The sequence below is a fragment of the Pristiophorus japonicus genome, chromosome 1 (assembly GCF_044704955.1).
Source record: "Pristiophorus japonicus isolate sPriJap1 chromosome 1, sPriJap1.hap1, whole genome shotgun sequence".
Taxonomy (NCBI): domain Eukaryota; kingdom Metazoa; phylum Chordata; class Chondrichthyes; family Pristiophoridae; genus Pristiophorus; species Pristiophorus japonicus.
Window position 1 is genome coordinate 484456390 of NC_091977.1, and position 25817 is coordinate 484482206.

At 45.0% G+C, this 25817-nt stretch overlaps 1 protein-coding gene across 1 annotated transcript in view; it reads right to left on the reverse strand.

Moving 5' to 3' along the window:
• Positions 1 to 25817, reverse strand: part of LOC139276970 (ALS2 C-terminal-like protein) — a 212465-nt gene that overhangs the window by 20761 nt on the left and 165887 nt on the right. Inside the window, exons 16-23 of the mRNA XM_070894971.1 lie at positions 24730 to 24807; positions 15164 to 15294; positions 12199 to 12435; positions 9694 to 9778; positions 8535 to 8692; positions 6855 to 6911; positions 5582 to 5758; positions 190 to 232 (exon numbers count right to left, since the gene is read on the reverse strand). Of these exons, the coding sequence (XP_070751072.1) occupies positions 190 to 232; positions 5582 to 5758; positions 6855 to 6911; positions 8535 to 8692; positions 9694 to 9778; positions 12199 to 12435; positions 15164 to 15294; positions 24730 to 24807 (966 nt within the window). The remainder of the gene's footprint in view (positions 1 to 189; positions 233 to 5581; positions 5759 to 6854; positions 6912 to 8534; positions 8693 to 9693; positions 9779 to 12198; positions 12436 to 15163; positions 15295 to 24729; positions 24808 to 25817) is intronic.

The following is a 25817-nucleotide window of genomic DNA, read 5'->3' on the forward strand; positions in this document are numbered from 1 at the left end:
CAACGCGATGTACTGCACTAGTGTGACATTTCCATTTCACACACCAGCCACATTGTGGCCTCTGTGAATCAGATGAATTGTGGGTATTTGTATGCTGCAGATCTGCGGTCAGCAGAAACAAGATCGAGACTGACCCAAAATCACTCAAACCCAGATCGCAGAGGTGAAAGAACAATGTTGCATTCTAACCTGGTTGTTTGTCAGATGGAGGTCTTGAAGAGGCCACAGGTTCCTGTGAATTAAAACGAGAGCACAACCATTAAGATATATAGGACAAGATCATTATTTTTATTAGTTACTTATACCCATTCTTGAGATGTGAGCATTGCCCAGCAATTATTGCCCATCCCTAGTTTCCCTCGAGAAGATGGTGGTGGGCCTTCTTCTTGAACCACTGCAGTCCATGTGGTGAAGGTGCTCCCACAATGCTGTAAGGTAGGGAGTTCCAGGATTTTGACTCAGCGATGATGTGAGGAACAGCAATACAGGTCAACGTCAAGATGGTGTGTGGCTTAGAGGGGAACTTGGAGGTGGTGGTATTCCCATGCTGACCTTGTCCTTTTGGGTGCTGGAGGTCGTGGGTTTGAGAGATGCTGTTGAAGAAGTCTTGGTGAGTTGCTGCAGTGCATTCAGTAGATAGTACACACTGCAGGCACGATGAAGGGAGTGGATGTTTAGGCTAGTGGGTAAAGTGCCAATCAAGCAGACTGCTTTGTTGTGGATGTGTTGAGCTTCGAGTGTTGTTACAGCTATATACTCTAGCCAAGTGGAGAGCACTTCATCACATTCCTGACTTGTGCCTTATAGTTTGGGGAGTCAGAAGATGAGACACTTGCCACAGAATATAAGAACATAAGAAATAGGAACGGGAGTAGGTCATACGACCTCTCGAGCCTGCTCCGCCATTCAATAAGATCATGGCTGATCTGATCATGGACTCAGCTCCACTTCCTCGCCTGCTCCCCATAACCCCTTATTGTTTAAGAAACTGTCTTAAATTTATTCAATGTCCCAGCTTCCACAGCGCTCTCTGAGGCAGTGAATTCTACAGATTTACAACCCTCTGAGAGAAGACATTTCTCATCTCAGTTTTAAATGGGCGGCCCCTTATTCTAAGATCATGCCCTCTAGTTCTAGTCTCCCCCATCAGTGGAAACATCCTCTCTGCATCCACCTTGTCAAGCCCCCTCATAATCTTATACGTTTCGATAAGATCATCTCTTATTCTTCTGAATTCCAACGAGTAGAGGCCCAACCTACTCAACCTTCCCTCATTAGTCAACCCCCTCATCCCCGGAATCAACCTAGTGAACCTTCTCTGAACTGCCTCCAAAGCAAGTATATCCTTTCGTAAATATGTAAACCAAAACTGCACGCAGTATTCCAGGTGTGGCCTCACCAATATCCTGTATAGCTGTAGCAAGACTTCCCTGCTTTTATACTCTATCCTCTTTGCAATAAAGGCCAAGATTCCATTGGCCTTCCTGATCACTTGCTGTACCTGCCTACTATCCTTTTGTGTTTCATGATGGAGGTCGTGGGTTATAGTCTCTGGCTTGCTCTAGGTGAGTCAGGAGTTTGGGCAAGATTCATCCTCATAACCAGATTGAACAAGTGTCCCAATAATAAAAGTAGCACTCACTATACATCCTTTCTCAAAGTGTTAAACACAATGACTGATTTTTGAAGTATAGTGATTGTTATGTAGGTAATCATAGCCCGTGTCTCTGCTACATTGTCCCATAAACAGCTGTGACAAAATAAAATAGGGATGTTACTGTATTTTATTTCACACTGTTCTGAAATGGCTGGAGTTAAAATGGAAGCTGTTCTAATCTTATCAAGTTTCACAATAGAGTTGTCTATAGGACATCTCCCCTCTAAAGGATTAGTGGAGATGAGGAAAAATGTCTTCACCCAGAGTTCTGGAACTCACTGGCTGAAAGGGTGGTAGAGCCAGAAACCCTCATCACATTTAAAAAGTACTTGGATGTGCACTTAAAGAGCCATAATCTACAAGGCTACAGACCTAGTGCTGGAAGGTGGAATTAGGCTGGTTAGCTCTTTTTTGACTGGCACGGACACAATGGGCCAAATGGCCTCCTTCCGTGTCGTAATTTTTCTATGATTCTATGACCTGGCCAAGTTGATTGTTAGAAAATTAGTCAGGATATGGGGGCTTTGTTCTAAGTGCTAGTTACGCTCAATCAAACCAAAGCTTTGATGACTACTGAAAGCTTACATGATGTGTGAGCACCTATTCATCCGAATTTTATGCATGACCCCAATATCGTGCACTTTGTTACGGGTTAACTGACAGCTTTAACTTCAGAGGCCTTGGGTCTGGATAAGCACGAGGAAATTCTCTAAACATCTTCAGATCCAGCATCTGTGGATGAAATGTTAAAACAGAGGCCCAATCTACCTGTTCTGATGGTTCAATCAGAAGTAAAAAAAAAACCCATGGCACTATTTGAAGGAGGGCAGGTGGTTCTCTTGATGTTCTGATAAACACTCCTCCGTCCAGCACAAAAAAAGTGTAGCTTGTCAATAGATTACTTGTTCGTTCGCCTACTAGCTGTTCAAGGTTTCTTGGTAGGGCTAAAATGGTTAGCATGTTACCTTCATAACAAAATCACTTTGAAGTAACTTGTTGGATGTGAAGCACTTTGGGGTGTTCGAAAGAGACATGACAAGGCACCATACAAAATCAAGTCTTTCTTTTTGCAGTAGGTTCCCCCTCAGCAGGTTAAATGGATGGGATAGAGTGCATAATAAATTAGAGTGTTCATGGACTCGAGACCCATCACTTCTAATGCCTTTTCTCATTCCATGTTCTGGTGTTCTGATGTTAAAAAAAGGAGATTACAAAGCTATGAAGGCAGAGTTGGCTAAAGTGGATTGGGAAAATAGATTAAAGTGTAGGACGGTTGATAAACAGTGGCAGACATTTAAGGAGATATTTCATAACTCTCAACAAAAATATATTCCAGTGAGAAGGAAAGACTTTAAGAGAAGGGAGAACCATCTGTGGCTAACTAAGGAAGTAAAGGATGGTATCAAATTGAATCCAATGGCACACAACGTTGCCAAGATTAGTGGGAGGCCAGATGATTGGGAAACTTTTAAAAACCAGCAAAGTTCGATTAAAAAATAATAGAGGGAAGATAGATTATGAGAGTAAACTAGCAAGAAATATAAAAACAAATAGTAAGAGCTTCTACAGGTAATAGTCCCTGAGAGGATGAGACTGAGGAATTAATAATGGGAAACAGGGAAATGGCAGAGACTTTGAACAAATATTTTGTATCAGTCTTCATGGTAGAAGACACTAAAAACATCCCAATAATAGATAATCAAGGGGCTATAGGGAGGGAGGAACTTAAAACTATCACTAAAGAAAAAGTACTCGGTAAAATTATGGGACTAAAGGTGGACAAGTCCCCTGGACCTGATGGCTTGCATCCTAGGGTGTTAAAAGAAGTGGCTGCAGAGATAGTGGATGCTTTGGTTGTAATCTACCAAAATTCCCTGTATTTTGGTGAGGTATTAGTGGATTAGAAAACCACAAATGTAATGTCCTTATTTAAAAAAGGAGGCAGACAGATAGCAGGAAACTATAGACCAGTTAGCCTAATATCTGTTGTCGGGAAAATGTTGGAGTCCATTATTAAGGAAGCAGTAGCAGGACGTTTGAAAAAGCATAATTCAATCACGCAGAGTCAGCATGGTTTTATGAAAGGGAAATCATGTTTGACAAATTTGCTGGAGTTCTTTGAGGATGTAATGAGCAAGGTGGATAAGGAGGAACCAGTGGATGTGGTGTATTTGGATTTCCAGCAGACATTCGAGCACATAAGAGGATAAGAGATTATTGCACAAGATAAAAGTTCACGGGGTTGGGGGTAATATATAAGCGTAGATAGATGATTGGCTAATTAACAGAAAACAGAGAGTCAGGATAAATGGATCATTTTCCGGTTGTCAAACAGTAACTACTGGGGTGTCACAGGGATCGGTGCTGGGGCTTCAACTATTTACAATCTATATTAATGACTTGGTTGAAGGGAACAAGTGTAATGTAGCCAAGTTTGCTGATGATACAAAGATGGGCGGAAAAGCAATCTGTAAAGGGATATAGACAGGCTAAGTGAGTGAGCAAACATTTGGCAGATGTTGTATAATGTGGGAAAGTGTGAGGTTATCCACTTTGGCAGGAAAAATAAAAAAGCAACTTATTATTTAAATGGAGAGAAATTACAAAATGCTGCAATATAGAGGGACCTGGGGGTCCTTGTGCATGAAACACAAAAGATTAGTATGCAGGTACAGCAATTAATCAGGAAGGCAAATGGAATGTTGGTCTTTATTGCAAGGGGAAGGAGTATAAAAGCAGAGAAGTCCTGCTACAACTGTACAGGGTATTGGTGAGGCCACACCTGGAGTACTACATATAGTTTTGGTCTCCTTATTTAAGGAGGGATATACTTGCATTGGAGGCAGTTCAGAGAAGTTTCACTCGGTTAATTCCTGAGATGAAGGAGTTGACTTATGAAGAAAGGTTGAGTAGGTTGGACCTATACTCACTGGAGTTTAGAAGAATGAGAGGTTATCTTGTTGAAACATATAAGATTCTGAGGGGACTCAACAAAGTAGATGCAGAGAAGATGTTTCCCCTCGTGGGGGAATCTAGAACTAGGGGGCATAGTTTTAGAATAAGGGGTCACCCATTTAAAACTGAGATGAGGAGGAATTTCTTCTCTCAGAGGGTTGTAAATCTGTGGAATTCTCTGCCCCAGAGAGCTGTGGAGGCTCCGTCATTGAATATATTTAAGTTGGAGATAGACGATTTTTGAGCGACAAGGGAGATAAGGGGCTATGGGGAGCGGGCAGGGAAGTGGAGCTGAGTCCAAGATCAGATCAGCCATGATCTTATTGAATGGCGGAGCAGGCTCGAGGTGCCATGCGGCCTACTCCTGCTCCTATTTCCTATGTTCTTATGTTTTATGTTCTCATACATGTTGCCCCAATAATGTGTCTTAATTCCATACTTTGGAGAGCTCACCCTTTCTGTTCTGTGAGTAACACAAACAGATTCGTTTCAAATTAGTGCTGTATTCTGTACAGCTTTGTTCTGTAATTTTATGCCCCCTAGTGCTTGGGTTGCAATCCTTACTAGTAGATCAGAAGGAGACCTTTATTCCAATAGTTTGGGCTCAGAGGTGATGTAGCTGAAGTCAAACCAAGGCTCCACCTGCCCTCCGGTGGATATAAAAAATGGAATTATACTATTCGAAGAGCAGGACAGCTTGCTGGCCTAATACTTATCCCTCAACCAACATGACTAAAACCGATTCTCTGGTCATTTATCTCATTGCTGTTTGTGGGGCCTCGTGGTGTGTAAATTGGCTGCCACATTTCCTTACATTACAACAATGACTACACTTCAAAGTACTTGGTTATGAAGCATCTTCGGATGTTTTGAGGTCATAATAGTGCTATATAAATGCAAGTTCTTTCTTACCTTAGATAACATAATTTAGCACCTCAGGTGAAGGACCGCAGAGTAGTTCATACTTACTTTTGTACCTCTAGGAAGTCCAGGAGCTTGGTGTCAGAGAGAAGCTCCAGGTGCAGTATTCCCTTCCAGTACAGTGAATCCTCTGCCTCATGGTACAACATATACAGCATGAAGAGATCAGGGTAGAACCGTGGCAAGATCAGTGGAATAGTCACCGTGTAAGCATTTACATCATTTCTACAGACACGAAAATAGACAACAGTAAGTAGAAATGGCATCCTTTCTCAGAATCTGCACATCCATTAAGCTATTAAATTGACTCTTTAAGTTGCAAAACAATATCGGCATTATTTCTTTAACACATATACAGGTGCAGCGCCCCGAATCCGGAACGCTCGGTAATGAGGCCATTCCAGATTTTGCATTTTGCCGGATTGTGGAACGTCTTTCTGACATCACGAACCTGGGAGTACCCGAGCCCAGGTTCGGGTATTTTGGATTTCGGAATGTCAGCAGGAGGGTGTTCGCCGGGCGATAAGGTTGGCGGCCGGAGCCCCGCCGCCGGGGAAGAGTTCGGGCGGGGCCCGTCGCCGGGGTGGTGTTCGGCTGGGGCCCGTCGACGGGGTAGTGTTTGGACAGGCCCCGCCGCCGGGGTGGTGATCGGGCGGGGCCTGTCGCCGGGGATGAGCTCGGGCGGGCCCCGTTGCCGGGGATGAGTTCAGGCGGGGCCCCGTCACCGGGGATGAGTTCGGGCAGCCCCGCCGCCGAGGAGGTGGTCGAGTGGGGCCCGCCGAAGAGCTGGTCGAGCGGCCCCATCGCAGAGGAGGTGTTTGGGCCGGCCGGCGAGGTAAGGACAGTGGCGACGAGGCGAGGCCCGAGGTCGGGCAGCGGCAGGACCTCGAGGTCGACACGGTCGGCGTGTCCGGATTCCGGAACACTTTACGGATTCCGGACGACCCTGCCATCAATCGGTCCGGATTCCAGAACATTCCGGAACTCCGGATTTTGGACGCTCAACCTGTATACAAGTTTGTGATGCGATATATGATGCAAGTTCACGATTAATGTCACGAAGCAATTAATATCTGGCACGGGCTGTTGAAAGAAAAACTTGAATCATTCAAGAAGCAGTTAGATGCTGTATTTGGTATTTATCGGATCTTTTTCTTGCTGGGAGTAGTGCGCACAATTTTGCTAGCTGTTCAAATTGAAGAGAATTTACATTATGGTGTGTGCTAGTAGGCAGGTAGCAAAAGGCAAATAGAATGTTGGCCTTTATCTCCCCATTCAATCGGTTTATCAATTAAAGACAAAACATTAAAGTCTGATTTACCTGATTGTATCTCCAGTGGAAGAATATTCTTTCTCCAGTGACTTGGGCAAGAAATACCTGGAAAACAATTAATAAAAATACACATCAAGACCTCCTTCAGCCAAGCCAATAGTTCAGAACGCTGTCTATCATAGAGTTAGAATCTACAGCGCAGAAACAGGCCATTTGGCCCAACTAGTCTGTGCCAGCATTTATGTTCAACACGAGCCTCCTCCCACCCTACTTCATCTAACAGCAGCATATCCTTCTATTCCTTTCTCCCTTATGTGCTTATCTACATGCATCTGCTCTATCCATCTCAACTACTCCGTGTGGTAGCAAGTTCCACATTCTTACCACTCTCTGGGTGAAGAAGTTTCTACTGAATTCCCTATTGGATTTCTAAGTGATTATCATACCTCTAGTTTTGAATTCCAGAATTCCATCACAAGTAGAAACATTTTCTTTACATCTACCTATCAAACTCTTTCATAATCTTAAATACCCCACAGCCTTCCCTTTTCCAGACAAAGAAGCCCCATTCTCTTCAGTCTTTCTTGATATCTATATCCTCTCATTTATGGTATTATCCTTGTGAATCTTTTTTGCACCTTCATCATTGCCTCTAAAACTTTTTATAATATAGAGATCGGAATTGAGCAGTTTTCCAAGTGTGGTCATAACTTCTTTGCTTTACAATTCTAAGCATCTAGAAATAAACTCCAGTGCTTGGTTTGCTTTTTTCTTGCCATATTTACTTTCAACACTACTTTTAGTGATTTGTGTATCACACTTTTTGCCAATTACAGAACCATTTTGCAAGTTTATTAACATTGTCATGTATTGTCACATTCTTCCTCAGTATTAACTATACCCTCCAAATTGCCATCAGCTGAAAACTTTGAAATTGTACTTCTGATTCCCAAGTCCAGATCGTTAATTTAAATTGTGAACAGTACCGATCCCTCTGGAATGCCTTTTCCTACCTTTTGCAAGCCTCAGTAGCTACCCTTAACCCCTACTCCCTATTTTCTGTTTTGTAGCCAGTAGCATTCTGCTACTGGTTCCCTGACTCTACATTCTGTGACTTTAGTCATGAGTCTACTATGGGGTACCTTATCGAAGCCTGATATAGCTCATTAAATAAGCAGAGCAGCATATTCCCCAGGTCATGCTCTCTTTCATATGCAGTGATATTTGCTGTTACTTAGAGAATGGATATTGAGTTAGATATTGAAGGTTCCATGGCATGGCATGGAACCGTATCCAGCAAGAGCGATCACAATCAGGAGAGTAAAGGTAGAGAAAGAACATTGGAGGATCTCTCCGTAAAGAAGATCAGCTACCCTCGCTGTATGTATTTTCCAGCAGAAGTCACTGGATAATAATTAGGACCATGTGCCCTGATTTCTTGCTGCACCCCCACCCCTCAGTAACACCGAACTCAGGACCTCAGAGAACCCTTCAGCATTGCTTGGCTAAAGCCCACTAACAGACCAGGGATTAAACCCAGGATGTTCCTAGTCTTCGTGACTCAATAGCACACCAGTTATTCCATTTACCCTCTGGGGAACTTTAAATGATGATCCATGAAGCCTCCTCCCTCCCTTCCACCCGCCAACTCATGCACAACTGTTACTGGAGAAGGATCAACACCAGCTACATTAGTCCAGAAAAAAGTGCAAGAAGTTTAGCACTGACCTGGCCAGCTCGAAGAGCTTCTTGGCATGAGACACGACTTCCTGCTGTGCCATTGAGAGTAACCGTTTGTACATAGCGATCCCAGAAAATGTGCCCTGGAAAACCAGAATCAGTGTTTGGAGTAGTTTTCCTAGAGGATGATGGGAAGACTCAAAGGCCTAGAACAGAAATCAAACAGAAAATCCTTTCTTAAGCCCATTTTATTTTCTATTTTTGCTTTTCTTATTTACTTTCAAGATAATCTTTAAAGGTGGCAAGACTAGTTATAAAGCGGTTGAAAAAAGTTATAAAGCAGTTTAAAAAATTGTATATAGAATACTTGGCCTTCGAAATAGAGGTCTAGAGTACAAAAGCTAGTGAAGTTATGCTAAACCTTTACAAATCATAGGTTAGGCCTCAGTTGGAGTATTATGTACATTTCTGGGCACCACTCTTTAGGAAGGATATCAAGGTTTTTGAGAGGATGCAGAGATTTATTAGAATGATACCAGGAATGATGGACTTCAATTATATGGAGAGACTAGAGAAATCAGGATTGTTCCCCTTAAGAACAGAGTAAGTTAAGGGGAGATTTAATAAAGGTGTTGAAAATGAAGAAGGATTCTGATAGAGTAAATAAGGACAAACTAAATTGGATAGCTCTTTCAAAGATCCGGCAAAGGCACAATGGGCCAAATGACCTCCTTCTGTGCTGTATGGTCCTGTGCCCTGGCTGAGACAACAGGTCCCTGACAATGGCAATATGTAGTTCCAACTCCAGAGACTAGGCCACATTATCCAGGATTACCGAGGTTAACAATTCACTGCAGTACTGAGAATGTTGGAGGTGCCGTCTTTCTGATGAGACATTAAACACAGCCCCTTCTGCCCCCTCAGATGAAAGATCCCGCAGCACTATTTGAAGAGCAGGGGAGTTCTCACGGTATCCAGGCCAATATTTATCCCTCAACCAACATCACTAAAAAAAGATTATCTGGTCATTATCAGAAAATGTTGTTTTTGAGACCTTGCTGTTTGCAAACTGATTGCTGCATTTCCTACATTACAACAATGACTACACGTCAAAAAAAAAAGCACTTCATCGTGAAAGAGACTATATAAATGCAAGTTTGTTCTTTTGTTGATTACATAATTTTACAGGTAAGTCTCCATGCATTACCTTACTCAGGTACTCCTTCAACTGTTGTCGCTCAGCCAAGTTACACTGATTTGGTGCAAGTTTCTCAGAGGTGGCACCATTTGGGCTAGAAGAGGGAAAATAATTGATTAAAAAGAACTCCTGTGCATGGAAGAGGTGAGAACAAGTGCTATTCTCAGGTTATGACCCTCTCACCTCTGCAGAATCCATCCGAGACTGATGGGATTAAAGTCTATCTCATATTTCGCATTACGTACAAAGTGAAATTAGTTTTGTTATTCTCAACTCATTCATGAACAACATTCATTTGCTTATCCTGTTTATTTACAATTGTTTCTAGTGTTCTAAGTTGGCTCTGCTCAGTAACATGCGGCTTGTAAGTACACCTGATCTTCCCGGGACCCAAGTGTCCACACTACACCTGGTCTTCTTGGGTTCACAGATTTCCTAAGGGTCTATGGGCTAGAACCTCCACTTGGGCGATATATCCAGCGTGGCCGTTAAAAAAGGGTTTTCATATCGCCGGCTTCTCGCCCATTCTCAAACCACCTGGTCTCCACTTTTGAAAATGGGCGTTACCACGAGCGATATCAAATGGGCGGTAGCGTTACATTTTTTTGACCTTCTGCCATAAAGTGTGGCCGTCCTTAGCAACGGCATGGCAACGCTCGATTCCTGTGATTCTGGAGGTCAAGAGTCACCATGACATGCGCAGAAGAGGAGACAGAGAGAGGGAGCTCTACAGGCACTGAAAGTGTTGCTGGGTGTGGTGTGGCTGCTTTAGGAGGAAGGAGGGAGACTTTAGAGCTTCACAGCAAGTAGGCAAACAAAAAGTAGCTGTTACCAGCCACATATTTGACCGAATTTGGCCTATAATGGAGCGAGAGGAGGAGGCATCACAGCACACTGTGGAGACTGACGCTGAAGAGCTGGGAGAGGAGCATATTGGAGGGCGCAAAAGAGCCAGGAGGTTCTCGGACGAGGCAAATGCCTTCCTCCTGCAGGAGGTCGAGTTACGCTGGGGTGATTTGACACAGGGAGGGTGTGGGAAGCCCACCCTGAAGGCATACCAGAAGATATGGACCGAGTTAGCAGAGGTGGTCTCGTCGGCGACCAACGAGGTGCATGAGGGCAACCAATGCCGCAAACGATGGAACGACCTTGTGGGATCCGCAAGAGTATTACATTGATTTACATGTACTTATGTATTTTTATAATTTGATTTGTAAGAGTCATGAGTAACTATCATCAGATGTGAGGTCTTTCACTTTTACCGGGAATGTTTTACTCAAAGCCTGCAGTCATGGTGTACGTCTTTAGGTAAAGAATGATAATTATCATCATAATCATAATTACATCTGTCAGTTATGTGTTGTATCAGTCTCTGTGACAGTACCTAGCAATTATATCACGCAATGATCTCATGCCATGTTGTCCTGTCACCTTTTACAGAAGAAGCTATCGACGATGAGGTCCGTGCAGAGGCGAACGGGTGGAGGGCCACCAGTCCCCAGCGACATCACTTACACGGAGGAGCGAGTGCTCGCACTCGTGGGGAAGCACACCCGGACAGCCACGGTCACATCTGCAGACCCTGAAGTGATGCCACGTGAGTAAAGCTTACGCCATTGCGTCATGTAAAGTCTATAGATGCCACACCCACTCATATCCGAACAATCATATATGATCGATGATTTCTAAAATTGTCCTATAAATAATGCTAGCCTAATGAAAATCAGAGCCTTATCAAATTTAGAGGCTGCAAGTTGGGCCGAGGGAGGGGGGGCAAAACCACAAAAAATATTTTTCATTAAAACGAAATTTTTTTAAAAATCGGAACACTTTCTCAGGACCCTTTTCCACTAAATCGCTGTAAAAGAATTTAAAAAAAAACTTTAACTTACCTTTTTTGAAGGATTTCATATCTACTGCCCAACTCTGGCTGGTTTCTCATGGGTGTTTTTTTTCTGCTCACCTACGGGTCACCGCTGTGACCAAACTTGGGCAGTAGCGGTTTTTGCAATGATGCACGCCGGCGGTCCGCTCCGCAGGTATTTCGAAACTGACCAGACTAGCAAACTAGCTTTCCGCCGAAAATGAAGAATACCGCCGAAAAACCCGGCAGAAATGCTCACCAAATTCCAGCCCTTAGAAACTAAATAAATAAAATACAGTGTGATGTTTAATCACACAGACTTGGAAGGTCAATCCATCATCTGTACAGGTCTTAGTCAGAGCTGGAATGAGAGCATCAAAGTGAGCCTCAGTGCCTTTTTGATTAAGGAGGAGAAAATCATTCAATCCTGACCATTGTCCAATGACTTCTGTTGAAAAATGCAAGTTACCAGGAGAGGACAGGATCAGGCTTAGCTGGGATGAGCTCCATAGTTAAATAGCCTACAAACACTCACTGCCTAGCCAGATCTTAAGGAGGCAGAGGTAGGCTGCTTGTTGTGGAACTATACCCAAGCAGCTTCAGGAAAGGGGAGAAAAGTTTTGGGGAACGGGGGAAATATAGAGTCTTACTCATCGCAAGTCAGAAAATCTAGAGGATCATCGGTGAAATGTTCCATGGCTGTTTCCATTTTTGTAGTGGTTGTCCTGTTCTTCATATTTTTCCTCTGTTCCCTACTGTTCTTCGAGTAAAATCCAAGGAAGGACTCTACTGAAGTCTCTTCAGAGCCGGAGTTAAGGAAATCCGTAAACTGATCATAGATGCCCTTCCATCGATCTTTCACTGGGGTTATGTGGCTGCCCAGTTGCCTAGAATGAAAATGAATTGCCACATGAAATAGCCTAATAATGAAGCTGCTTCTATAGTTTGTATATTGACCTTGACGTTCCATGGTTGTTCTACCTATCACCCACCATAACGCTGGCAAGAAGATGGCAGAATCCCAAGAGAAACAGTATAAAACATTGTAAAACAGCATCAGTGCCAAAATGATGTAATGGGAAGAGGAGCAGGAGAGTTTCTCCTGTGTCCTGGCTAATATTTTTCACTCAACCAACATCGTTAAAATACTACTGCTTGTGGACCTTGCTGTGCACAAATTGACTGCCGCGTTTCTCGTTGTGACAACAGTGACTACACTTTACAGCCATGAAGTGCTTTAGGATGACGAGGTTGTGAAAGGCACTAAATAAATGCGAGTTCGCTTTCTTTCTAAAATATCTATTTACGTCATTTTCCTCGAGGATTCCACCTGTCTGCTGGAACAACTGCAGGAGACCAATAGAACCACCGCAGAATTTCAGGACCGCTGTAAACAAAGCGACCATTTACTGGCTGTGATTTCCTGAAGAACATTAGAAAGGAGCTGGTTATCTGAGGCTACAGGTATCCAAAACTGAGGCTCATGGGCCACATGTGGCTCCCAGACCCAGGAAATGCTACTTGTATGGTCTGAGCAATGGTCCAATTTGGAAAAGGCAGTTCCTGGTGCTGTTACCTCTTTGGTAGATAAATTGTAAATCAGAACTGTTAGTTTCATAAATTTGAGATATAGATAAATGAATAGGATCGCGGATTTACATTTTGTGTGTGGCTCCCAAAGCTCTGTGGTGCAACCCAAGGCTTCATGCCAATACTGTAAATGAGAAATTTTTGTTAGGCAAGGGTATCAAGGATTTATGGAGCAACAGCAGGTAAAATGGACTTAAGGCTATAGATCAACCAAGGCTTAGAATACAAGAGCAGGGAGGTTATGCTTGAACTGTATACAACACTAGTTAGGCCACAGCTTGAGTACTGCGTGCAGTTCTGGTCACCACATTATAGGAAGGATGTGATTGCACAAGAAAGAGTGCAGAGGAGATTTACGAGGATGTTGCCAGGATATGAAAACTTTAGCTATGAGGAAAGGTTGGAACAGGTTTATAAAATTATGAGGGGCCTAGATGGAGTGGATAGGAAGGTAATCCTGCTTCTCAGGCTGCTTTCATTCATTGTATTATTTTAACCCGCACGGACACGATGGGCTGAATGGCCTCCAGCGTCATAATTTTCTATGATTAATTTTCTATGATTTTCTATGGTTAGCAGAGGGATCAATAACCAGGGGGCATAAATTTAAAGTAGTTGGTAGAAGGATTAGAGGGGAGATGAGGAAACATTTCAGGGTAGTGGGAGTCTGGAACTCACTGCCTGAAAGGGTGGTAAAAGCAGAAACCCTCATCACATTTAAAAGGTACTTGGATGTGCGCTTATAGAGCCATAACCTATAGGGCTACTGACCTAGTGCTGGAAGATGGGATTCGGCTGGGTAACTCTTTTTCGACCTGCAAGGACACGATGGGCTGAATGGCCGCGTTCTGTGTCGTAATTTTCTATGATCTATTTGAATTACGGAGCAGGGCTGAATAGCCTACTCCTGTTCCTATTTTACGACTAAATAGCCCATGAGGTTTTGAGCACTCCACTTTATTCAGAACAGACTAAAATCTGTACCACCAGGAAAGTGACCTCCAAGTGCCACTCCAACATTGACATTTGTTGTCTGGTCTTGGTATCCATGTGCCTACTGAACTTTCTTGGTGCAACATGGAGACCCAAATTGCTGAGAACAACAAATGCCTTATGAATTACACACCTTTATGAGGCTCCCCGATAAAGAACTGGCACCACTTGGCTAGGGGGTGGGGGGTGGGGGCAGTGAGTGAAGAGAACACCAACTGTCTCAGTGGTAATTCAACAAGTTTATGAGGATGCCCAGTGCCTATGCAGCCTGTACCAGCAGGAATTAGCCCCTTCAGGAGAGATGGGGAGAATTTGTTTTGCTTGGACTGTTCTTCCTTTCACTTGTGTAGAAAATGAATTCATAGAATCATACAGCACAGAAGGCCATTCTGCCTGTGCCCGTGCTGGCTCTTTGAAAGAGCAATTGAATTAATCCCACTCCCCTGCTCTTTGCACGCAGCCCTGCAAATATTCCCCCTTCAAGTATTTATCAAATTCCTTTTGGAAAGTTATTATTGAATCTGTTTCCACCACCCTTTCAGGAAGTGCATTCCAGATCATAACTCGCTGCGTAAATTTTTATTGCCTTGTGTTGCCTCTGGTTCTTTTACCAATTACCTTAAATCGGTGTCCTTTGGTTACCGACCCTTCTGCCACTGGAAACGGTTTCTCCTTATTTAGTCTATCAAACCATTTGATGATTTTGAACACCTCGATCAGATTTCCCTTTAACCTTTGCTGCTCTAAGGAAAAACAACCATAGTTTCTCTAATCGACCTTCTTTCCTTTTACCGTTCTAGCAAATCTCCTCTGTACCCTCTCGAATGCCTTGACATCGCTCCTAAAGTGTGGTGTCCAGGTTTGGCCACAATACTTCAGCTGGAAGGTTTCGCATATTTTCCTTTCTTTTGTACTCAAATTCTCTCTTCTCCCCCCACCCGCCCCCGTCGCCCCCTTTCATCAAGTTGATCTGCTACTTACAAGCCATCGAAGTTTGTCATTGCGTAATAGGCTTGGACAATTTATACTCACAGTTTGCTGGTGATCAAAGGATTTAACTCTTTGGTGGGTTTGGAGAATATTCCATTGGCCCTCAAGCCACTTCCCCACTTGTTACTGAATAATCCCTCTATGATATATCCATTGTTAAAGGTGAGCTTTCCCTGGAACACAACAATCACAGATTAGTGAATTTACATACCTGTATAGGCCTGGAAATGCCGCAGGGCTTCTCCAGATCTTCTGCTATAACTTTAATGGCAAACCAGCAGAGTCTCCAGATGTAAATGGCCATTTCAGCTGCTTATGCCATTTCACCAGCGGCTTTCACCAATCTGCAGAAGTTATGCCAATGGCTACCTTTCTCTCTTCTCACCCCCTCCCTCCAAACCAGTGGCTATTTCTCTCCCCCCTCTCCCCAAATCAGTAGCTACCTTTCTCTCCCCTACATTAGTGGCTACGTTTCTTCTATCCCCTCTAAGTTGAGAGCCAAATATGGAAGCTAGATGACCCTGTCGCCGTATTTAGACAAGAAGTGATTCATTCTGCTCAAGTGGGAGCCTGCACTGCTGTAGGGGAAATATTGCAATCATTGTGTCTGTGTTATTGCAAAATACAATCAGAAGCTCTCCAACAGGCAATCGCAGTATTACAATGACTACTCATTTCACTGCTTCCCACTCAAATTCTTCAAAGTTATGGAATGCCTTATGGAATGTCAGTCGAGGAGGCGGGAGCTCGGAGCAGCGCGAGTCCGGGGTCGGCGAGAGGCCTATAAAGGCCAGCGGGTGTCGAGCAGTTCGAGCAGTCAGTCGAGGAGGCGGGAGCTCGGAGCAGCGCGAGTCCGGGGTCGGCGAGAGGCGTACCGGTGCAGCTACAGGGAGAAGGCAAAGAAAGAAACAAAGGTGACGTCACAGCCTAGGGGGTAAGTGATTGGCTGGTGATTGGTAAGTAGTTTTTCTTTTTCTTCTTATATTAGTCAGTAACTTTTAACATTGTTGTTGCCAATTTAAGTGTATCTAAGGGTTCAGTCATGGCAGGAGAACTCGGTCGGGTGTTATGCTCCTCCTGCACCATGTGGGAACTCAGGGACACTTCCGGTGTCCCTGACGACTACGTGTGCGGGAAGTGTGTCCACCTCAAGCTCCTGACGGTCCGCGTTACGGAATTGGAGCTGAGGGTGGATTCACTCTGGAGCATCCACGATGCTGAGAATGACGTGAGTATCACGTGTAGTGAGTTGGTCTTACCGCAGGGAAAAGGTCCACAGCCAGATAGGGAATGGAAGACCAGCAGGAAGAGTAGTGCAAGGAAGGTAGTGCAGGGGTCCCCTGCGGTCATCCCCCTGCAAAACAGATACACCGTTTTGAGTACTGTTGAGGGGAATGACTCATCAGGGGAGGGCAGCAGCAGCCAAGTTCATGGCACCGTGGCTGGCTCTGCTGCACAGGAGGGCAAGAAAAAGAGTGGGACAGCATTAGTGATAGGGGATTCAATGGTGAGGGGAATAGATAGGCGTTTCTGCGGCCGCGACCGAGACTCCAGGATGGTATGTTGCCTACCTGGTGCAAGGGTCAAGGATGTCTCGGAGCGGGTGCAGGACATTCTGAAATGGGAGGGAGAACAGCCAGTTGTCGTGGTGCACATTGGTACCAACGACATAGGTAAAAAAAGGGATGAGGTCCTACAAAACGAATTTAAGGAGCTAGGAGCTAAATTAAAAAGTAGGACCTCAAAAGTAGTAATCTCGGGATTGCTACCAGTGCCACGTGATAGTCAGAGTAGGAATCGCAGGATAGCGCAGATGAATACGTGGCTTGAGCACTGGTGCAGCAGGGAGGGATTCAAATTCCTGGGGCATTGGGACCGGTTCTGGGGGAGGTGGGACCAGTACAAACCGGATGGTCTGCACCTGGGCAGGACCGGAACCAACGTCCTAGGGGGAGTGTTTGCTAGTGCTGTTGGGGAGGATTTAAACTAATATAGCAGGGGGATGGGAACCAATGCAGGGAGACAGAGGGAAACAAAAAGGAGGCAAAAGCAAAAGATAGAAAGGAGATGAGGAAAAGTGGAGGGCAGAGAAACACAAGGCAAAGAACAAAAAGGGCCACTGTACAGCAAAATTCTAAAAAGACAAAGGGTGTTAAAAAAACAAGCCTGAAGGCTTTGTGTCTTAATGCAAGGAGTATCCGCAATAAGGTGGATGAATTAATTGTGCAAATAGATGTTAACAAATATGATGTGATTGGGATTACGGAGACGTGGCTCCAGGATGATCAGGGCTGGGAACTCAACATTCAGCGGTATTCAACATTCAGGAAGGATAGAATAAAAGGAAAAGGAGGTGGGGTAGCATTGCTGGTTAAAGAGGAGATTAATGCAATAGTTAGGAAAGACATTAGCTTGGATGATGTGGAATCTATATGGGTAGAGCTGCAGAACACCAAAGGGCAAAAAACGTTAGTAGGAGTTGTGTACAGACCTCCAAACAGTAATAGGAATGTTGGGGAGGGCATCAAACAGGAAATTAGGGGTGCATGCAATAAAGGTGTAGCAGTTATAATGGGTGACTTTAATATGCACATAGATTGGGCTAGCCAAACTGGAAGCAATACGGTGGAGGAGGATTTCCTGGAGTGCATAAGGGATGGTTTTCTAGACCAATATGTTGAGGAACCAACTAGGGGGGAGGCCATCTTAGACTGGGTGTTGTGTAATGAGAGAGGAGTAATTAGCAATATCATTGTGCGAGGCCCCTTGGGGAAGAGTGACCATAATATGGTGGAATTCTGCATTAGGATGGAGAATGAAACAGTTAATTCAGAGACCATGGTCCAGAACTTAAAGAAGGGTAACTTTGAAGGTATGAGGCGTGAATTGGCTAGGATAGATTGGCGAATGATAATTAGGGGGTTGACTGTGGATGGGCAATGGCAGACATTTAGAGACCGCATGGATGAATTACAACAATTGTACATTCCTGTCTGGCGTAAAAATAAAAAAGGGAAGGTGGCTCAACCGTGGCTATCAAGGAAAATCAGGGATAGTATTAAAGCCAAGGAAGTGGCATACAAATTGCCCAGAAATAGCAGCGAACCTGGGGACTGGGAGAAATTTAAAACTCAGCAGAGGAGGACAAAGGGTTTGATTAGGGCAGGGAAAATGGAGTACGAGAAGAAGCTTGCAGGGAACATTAAGGCGGATTGCAAAAGTTTCTATAGGTATGTAAAGAGAAAAAGGTTAGTAAAGACAAACGTAGGTCCCCTGCAGTCAGAATCAGGGGAAGTCATAACGGGGAACAAAGAAATGGCAGACCAATTGAACAAGTACTTTGGTTCGGTATTCACTAAGGAGGATATAAACAACCTTCCGGATATAAAAGGGGTCAGAGGGTCTAGTAAGGAGGGGGAACTGAGGGAAATCTTTATTAGTCGGGAAATTGTGTTGGGGAAATTGATGGGATTGAAGGCCGATAAATCACCAGGGCCTGATGGACTGCATCCCAGAGTACTTAAGGAGGTGGCCTTGGAAATAGCGGATGCATTGACAGTCATTTCCAACATTCCATTGACTCTGGATCAGTTCCTATCGAGTGGAGGGTAGCCAATGTAACCCCACTTTTTAAAAAAGGAGGGAGAGAGAAAACAGGGAATTATAGACCGGTCAGCCTGACCTCAGTAGTGGGTAAAATGATGGAATCAATTATTAAGGATGTCATAGCAGTGCATCTGGAAAATGGTGACATGATAGGTCCAAGTCAGCATGGATTTGTGAAAGGGAAATCATGCTTGACAAATCTTCTGGAATTTTTTGAGGATGTTTCCAGTAAAGTGGACAAAGGAGAACCAGTTTATGTGGTATATTTGGACTTTCAGAAGGCTTTCGACAAGGTCCCACACAAGAGATTAATGTGCAAAGTTAAAGCACATGGGATTGGGGGTAGTGTGCTGACGTGGATTGAGAACTGGTTGTCAGACAGGAAGCAAAGAGTAGGAGTAAACGGGTACTTTTCAGAATGGCAGGCAGTGACTAGTGGGGTGCCGCAAGGTTCTGTGCTGGGGCCCCAGCTGTTTACATTGTACATTAATGATTTAGACGAGAGGATTAAATGCAGTATCTCCAAATTTGCGGATGACACTAAGTTGGGTGGCAGTGTGAGCTGCGAGGAGGATGCTATTAGGCTGCACAGTGACTTGGATAGGTTAGGTGAGTGGGCAAATGCATGGCAGATGAAGTATAATGTGGATAAATGTGAGGTTATCCACTTTGGTGGTAAAAACAGAGAGACAGACTATTATCTGAATGGTGACAGATTAGGAAAAGGGAAGGTGCAACGAGACCTGGGTGTCATGGTACATCAGTCATTGAAGGTTAGCATGCAGGTACAGCAGGCGGTTAGGAAAGCAAATGGCATGTTGGCCTTCATAGCGAGGGGATTTGAATACAGGGGCAGGGAGGTGTTGCTACAGTTGTACAGGGCCTTGGTGAGGCCACACCTGGAGTATTGTGTACAGTTTTGGTCTCCTAACTTGAGGAAGGACATTCTTGCTATTGAGGGAGTGCAGCGAAGATTCACCAGACTGATTCCCGGGATGGCGGGACTGACCTATCAAGAAAGACTGGATCAACTGGGCTTGTATTCACTGGAGTTCAGAAGAATGAGAGGGGACCTCATGGAAACGTTTAAAATTCTGACGGGTTTAGACAGGTTAGATGCAGGAAGAATGTTCCCAATGTTGGGGAAGTCCAGAGCCAGGGGTCACAGTCTGAGGATAAGGGGTAAGCCATTTAGGACCGAAATGAGGAGAAACTTCTTCACCCAGAGAGTGGTGAACCTGTGGAATTCTCTACCACAGAAAGTAGTTGAGGTCAATTCACTAAATATATTCAAAAGGGAGTTAGATGAAGTCCTTACTACTCGGGGGATCAAGGGTTATGGCGAGAAAGCAGGAAGGGGGTACTGAAGTTTCATGTTCAGCCATGAACTCATTGAATGGCGGTGCAGGCCAGAAGGGCTGAATGGCCTGCTCCTGCACCTATTTTCTATGTTTCTATGTTTCTATGTTTCTATCACCCCCAATCGTTCTACCTCCTACAATCTGCAGGCTTTTAAAACCCAAAAGTTTGATGTCAGCTAATCACTGCTTCCTTCTTTCATACTCGACTCAATGTTGGTGGCCTGCAGCACTATCGAACGCAGCCTTTGAACTAGGCTTCTTTATAAAAATGCAAATGCTGGGCACAGAACTTCATGATCAGCTACAGATGGTCACTCTATAAAGCTTTATAAAATCATAGAATAGTACAGCACAGAAGGAGACCATTCGGCCCGTCGAATCTGCGGAGCAATCCAGTTAGTCCCACTCCCCCGCTCTTTCCCCATATCCCTGCAATTATTTTTCCTTCAAGTATTCATCCAATTCCCTTTTGAAGGCTACTATTGAATCTGTGTGCACCAGCTTATCAGGCAACATATTCCAAATCCTAACCATTCATTGCATAAAGGTTTTCCTCGTGTCACCCTTGATTCTTTTGCCAATCACCTTCGATCTGTACCCTCTGGTAATTGACCCTTCAGACATTGGAAACAGTTTTTCTTTATATACTCTATCTAAACCCTTCAAGATTTTAAACAACTCTATCAAAACACCTCTAGCCTTCTCTGCTCCAAGGGCAACAACCCCAGCTTCTCTAGTCTTCCATATAACTGTATTCCCTCATTCCTGGAACCATTCTAATAAAATCTCTTCTGTACCCTCTCCAAAGCCTTCACATCCTTCCTAAAGTGTGGTGCCCAGAATTGGACACAATACTCCAGCTGGGGTCAAACGAATGTTTTATATGGTTTTAGCACAACTTCCTGGCTTTTGTCCTCTATGGAGCCGAAGTTGAGCTCCGCCCCAAACGGGGTGCACCTACTGATTTTGAAAGTTTACAAGATACCGGAGAAATTCACATATTGAATTTTTTTGCCTCGGTGCGGTGTTTATGGTCGGGTGTGGGACACGGTTGCCCTTGCAGCGGGCCCGCTGCCCCGATCAGTCATCAGCACCACGCTGATGACGTCAGCGTGACATGAATGTGCCGCGTTGCACTGACACACCACAAAGTCGCTGCCCTTTATTTGAAGGGCAGGGCCACTGCGAACTCTGCAGCCATGTCAGTGGCAAACACTGGGCCATCAGGGAGGGTTTCAGCCGGGCCAGTGGTCTGGCACCCAAGAGAGGGTGCTAGGCTGCCTACTGGGGGCCCGGCCAAAGCCACGGCCATAATTGTCAGCCCAACCTGGCAGTCGGCTGACAAAAAAAAACATGTCATCGCCAGTAGCACCACCGCCCCTTTAAAGGCGGCCGTGCTGTCAAGCTAGAGAGTGTACCGACACAAAAGCTGTTGGGGGCACCGCCCAGTGGCGGCGCCATTCCTGCGGGGCAATTGCGGGAGAGGGGCAATTTTGGGACGAAGTCGCCGCCAGTCGGCAAGGGATCGGCATGTGCACACCGTGGCAGGAAAACAGGCAGAACGGTCCCCTACACCGCTCCAAACTTGAGGAAGGCAATTTTTTAAATGCAGAGACTCGGCAGCCATTCTGCACCAACCCATGGCCGCCACTTTCAGATGGCCAGAGGCCTTATAGAAAGGGGCAATTTCAGCCCATGTGCCTCTATTTATAAAGCCCAGGATGCTTTAATAATTGCTTTGTTAACCTGTCCTGCCACCTTCAAAGATTTGTGCACAAGTACCCCCAGGTCTTTCTGTTCTTGCACCCCCTTTAACATTGCACCATTTAGTGTGTATGGTCTCTCCTCATTCATCCTATTAAAATGTATCAACTCACACTTCTTTGCATTGAATTTCATCTGCCAAGTGTCTCCCCATTCCACCAGCCTGTCTATGTCTCCTTGAAGTCTACTACTGTCTTCCTCACTGTTTACAACATTTCCAAGTTTTGTATCATCTGCACATTTCGAAATTGTGCTCTGTACCCCCAAGTCGAAGTCATTAATGTATATCAAAAACAGCAGTGGTCCTAGCACTGAACCTTGGGGAACTCCACTGTACACCTCCCTCCAGCCCGAAAAACAGCCATTCACCACAACTCTCTGTTTTCGATCCCTTAGCCAATATTGTATCCATGCTGCTACTGCTCGTTTATCTCATGGACTTTAATTTTGCTAACAAGCCAGAATGTGGTACTTGATCAAATGCCTTTTGAAAGTCCAAAACTCTGCTGCCCCTATCCTAACTTGTACCAAGACCCATTCACCCATCATCCCGGTGCTCACTGATCTATATTGGCTCTTGGTATGGCAATGCTTCGATTTTAAAATTATCATCCTTAATTTCAAATCCGTCCATGGCTTTAAACTCCTGCAGCCTTACAACCCTCTGAGATCTCGGCATTCCTACAATTCTGGCCTCTTGAGTATACCAGATTTTAATTGCTTCAACTTTGGCGGCCGTGCCTTCAGCTGCCTAGGCCCTAAGCTCTGAAACTCCCCCCTAAACCTCTCTAGTTCTCTCCCCGCCTTTAAGACGCTTCTTAAAACCAAGCTTTTTGTCACCTGTTCTAATATCGCCTTAGAATCAAATTTTGTTTGATAATTGTTTCTGTGAAGCGTCTTGGAACGTTTTACTATATTATAGGTGCTAAATAAATGCATGTTGTTGTATTATTGTATACATAAACCATCTAAATGCCTTCATTAGATTCTATCATCATCAAGTCCCTTGGTATCGAGGAAGACTTGCTTCCACTCTTAACATGAGGCTTAGGTGGCTGTACAGTCCAATACGAGAACCACAGACTTTGTCACAGGTGGGGCAGATAACCGTTGAGGGAAGGGATGGGTGGGACAGGTTTTCCGCATGCTCCTTCCGCTGCCTGCGCTTGATTTCTGCACGCTCTCGACGACGAGACTCGAGGTGCTCAGCGCCCTCCCGGATGCGCTTCCTCAACTTAGGGCAGTCTTTGGCCAGGGTCTCCCAGGTGTCAGTGGGGATGTTGCACTTTGTCAGGGAGGCTTTGAGAGTGTCCTTGTAACCCTCGCTGCCCACCTTTGGCTCGTTTGCTGTGAAGGAGTTCCGAGTAGAGCCCTTGCTTTGGGGGTCTAATGTCTGGCATGCGAACTATGTGGCCTGCCCAGTGGAGCTGATCAAGTGTGGTCAGTGCTTTGATGCTGGGGATATTGGCCTGTTCGAGGACATTAATGTCTGTCCTCCCAGAGGATTTGTAGGATCTGGCAGAGACATCGTTGGTGATATTTCTCCAGCAACTTGAGGTGTCTACTGTACATGGTCCATGTCTCTGAGCCATACAGGAGGGAGGGTATTACTACATCCCTGTAGACCATGAGCTTGGTGACAGTTTTGAGGGACTGGTCTTCAAACACTCTTTTCCTCAGGCGGCCGAAGGCTGCATTGGCAGACTGGAGGCGGTGGTGAATCTTGTCATCAATGCCTGCTCTCATTGATAGGAGGCTCCCAAGATATGGGAAGTGGTCCACATTGTCCAGGGCCACGCCATGGATCTTGATGACTGGGGGACAGTGCTGTGCGGTAAGGACAGGCTGGTGGAGGACCTTTGTCTTGCTGATGTTTAACGTAAGGCCCATGCTTTCGTACGCCTCAGTAAATATGTCGACTATGTCCTGGAATTCAGCCTCTGCAGGCGTCGTCCGTGTACTGTAGCTCGACGATAGAGGTTGGAGTGGTTTTGGACATGGCCTGGAGACGGCGAAGGTTGAACAGCTTCCCACTGGTTCTGTAGTTTAGTACCACTCCAGCGGGGAGTGACTGCGACAACTACAGAGGAATCTCCCTGTTATCAGCCACTGGGAAAGTCGTCGCTAGAGTCCTCCTCAACCACCTTCTTCCTGTGGCCGAGGAGCTTCGTCCCCTTCGGAGCACAACGGACATGATTTTTGCAGCGCGACAGCTGCAGGGAAAATGCAGGGAGCAGCGCCAGCCCTTATACATGGCCTTCTTCGACCTTACAAAGGCCTTTGGCACCGTCAACCGCGAGGGTCCATGGAGTATCCTCCTCCATTTCGGATGCCCCCAAAAGTTCATCACCATCCTCCGCTTGTTCCACGACGACATGCAGGCTGTGATCCTTACCAATGGATCCATGACAGACCCAATCCACGTCCAGACCGGGGTCAAACAGGACTGTGTCATCGGCCCAACCCTCTTCTCAATCTTCCTCGCTGCTATTAGATTCCAGCCTGTAACTCACTCACAGAAATCCATTATTCTACATAAAAAGACCATCTGAACCCCGATTCTATCTGGTGTATTTTATGAATTAGCACTCAGTGCACAGCTTCGCACAGTGTGAGAGCGTATCAGGAATTAGTGAGCAGAGGCCAGCATTGCAGATGCGAGTTTCCGTTAATTGATTGAAAATCTCAGAGCACAATGACTTCGGTACCCAAATTCCTGATATGTGTTTCCAATGCACAAAGTGTGCTCGTTCATTATACCTTCCCTATTCATAAACCATAAACATTGAACCTTTTGATTAGATTCCAGCCCTGGTATATCATATGATTCAATATAATTAAGCATTCTGTTTATAGCATGGAGACCAAAGCTCATACCTTTCCAGTTAGAACTAGGTCTTCTGTGAACTCCCCTTCATAGGCAGAATCATCCTCTGACAGAATTATTCCAGGTCCCTATTGATTGAATAAGTAGTAAATAAAATGTTGGTCACTGAGCAGTTTAGAAAGAGTCTTTAATTTGACGAAATTGAAGTAAAGCGGATTAAAGCTCAAGGTGAAGGAGGTCAGTATTAAGCCTCAGCATCATTCTCAGGCCAAGGACAGTCCAATATTAGAGTAAAGCTCCTTCTACGCTGTCCCATCAAATACCCACAGATGAGGTACAGAATGGGATAGATACTGAGTAAAACTCTCTCTAAGCGATCCCAAACATTTAAGGTCAGATAAAATGCAAGTTAGACACAGAGTAAAGGTCTCTCTGCACTGTCACATAAGCAATGCCAGGTCAGGAATAGCACAGGTTACGTGAAGCGGCCATTAATTCCATCTGATCTTGGCATTATGGAGTGCCAGCAACAAGCAAAGGGCCACTGACAGTCTGTTAAATGCTGGCCACTTTCTATGCACAGGGAGGGGACATCAGGCAAAGGCAGCATATGGGCATCAGGCACCGATGCCAGGATTGCTGGAGGGCTAAAGGCAGAGTTGCCTGAATATATTTGCGGAAATTGATATGGCCTCCCCTTCAGTGCCCGTTCGAAACAGCCACTGGCCAACTGGAACACTGCTCAGGCACTCAAGTAACATAGAAACATAGAAAATAGATGCAGGAGTAGGCCATTCGGCCCTTCGAGCCTGCACCGCCATTCAATGAGTTCATGGCTGAACATGAAACTTCAGTACCCCCTTCCTGCTTTCTCGCCATACCCCTTGATCCCCCTAGTAGTAAGGACTACATCTAACTCCTTTTTGAATATATTTAGTGAATTGGCCTCAACAACTTTCTGTGGTAGAGAATTCCACAGGTTCACCACTCTCTGGGTGAAGAAGTTTCTCCTCATGTCAGTCCTAAATGGCTTATCCCTTAACCTTAGACTGTGACCCCTGGTTCTGGACTTCCCCAACATTGAGAACATTCTTCTTGCATCTAACCTGTCTGAACCCTTCAGAATTTTAAACGTTTC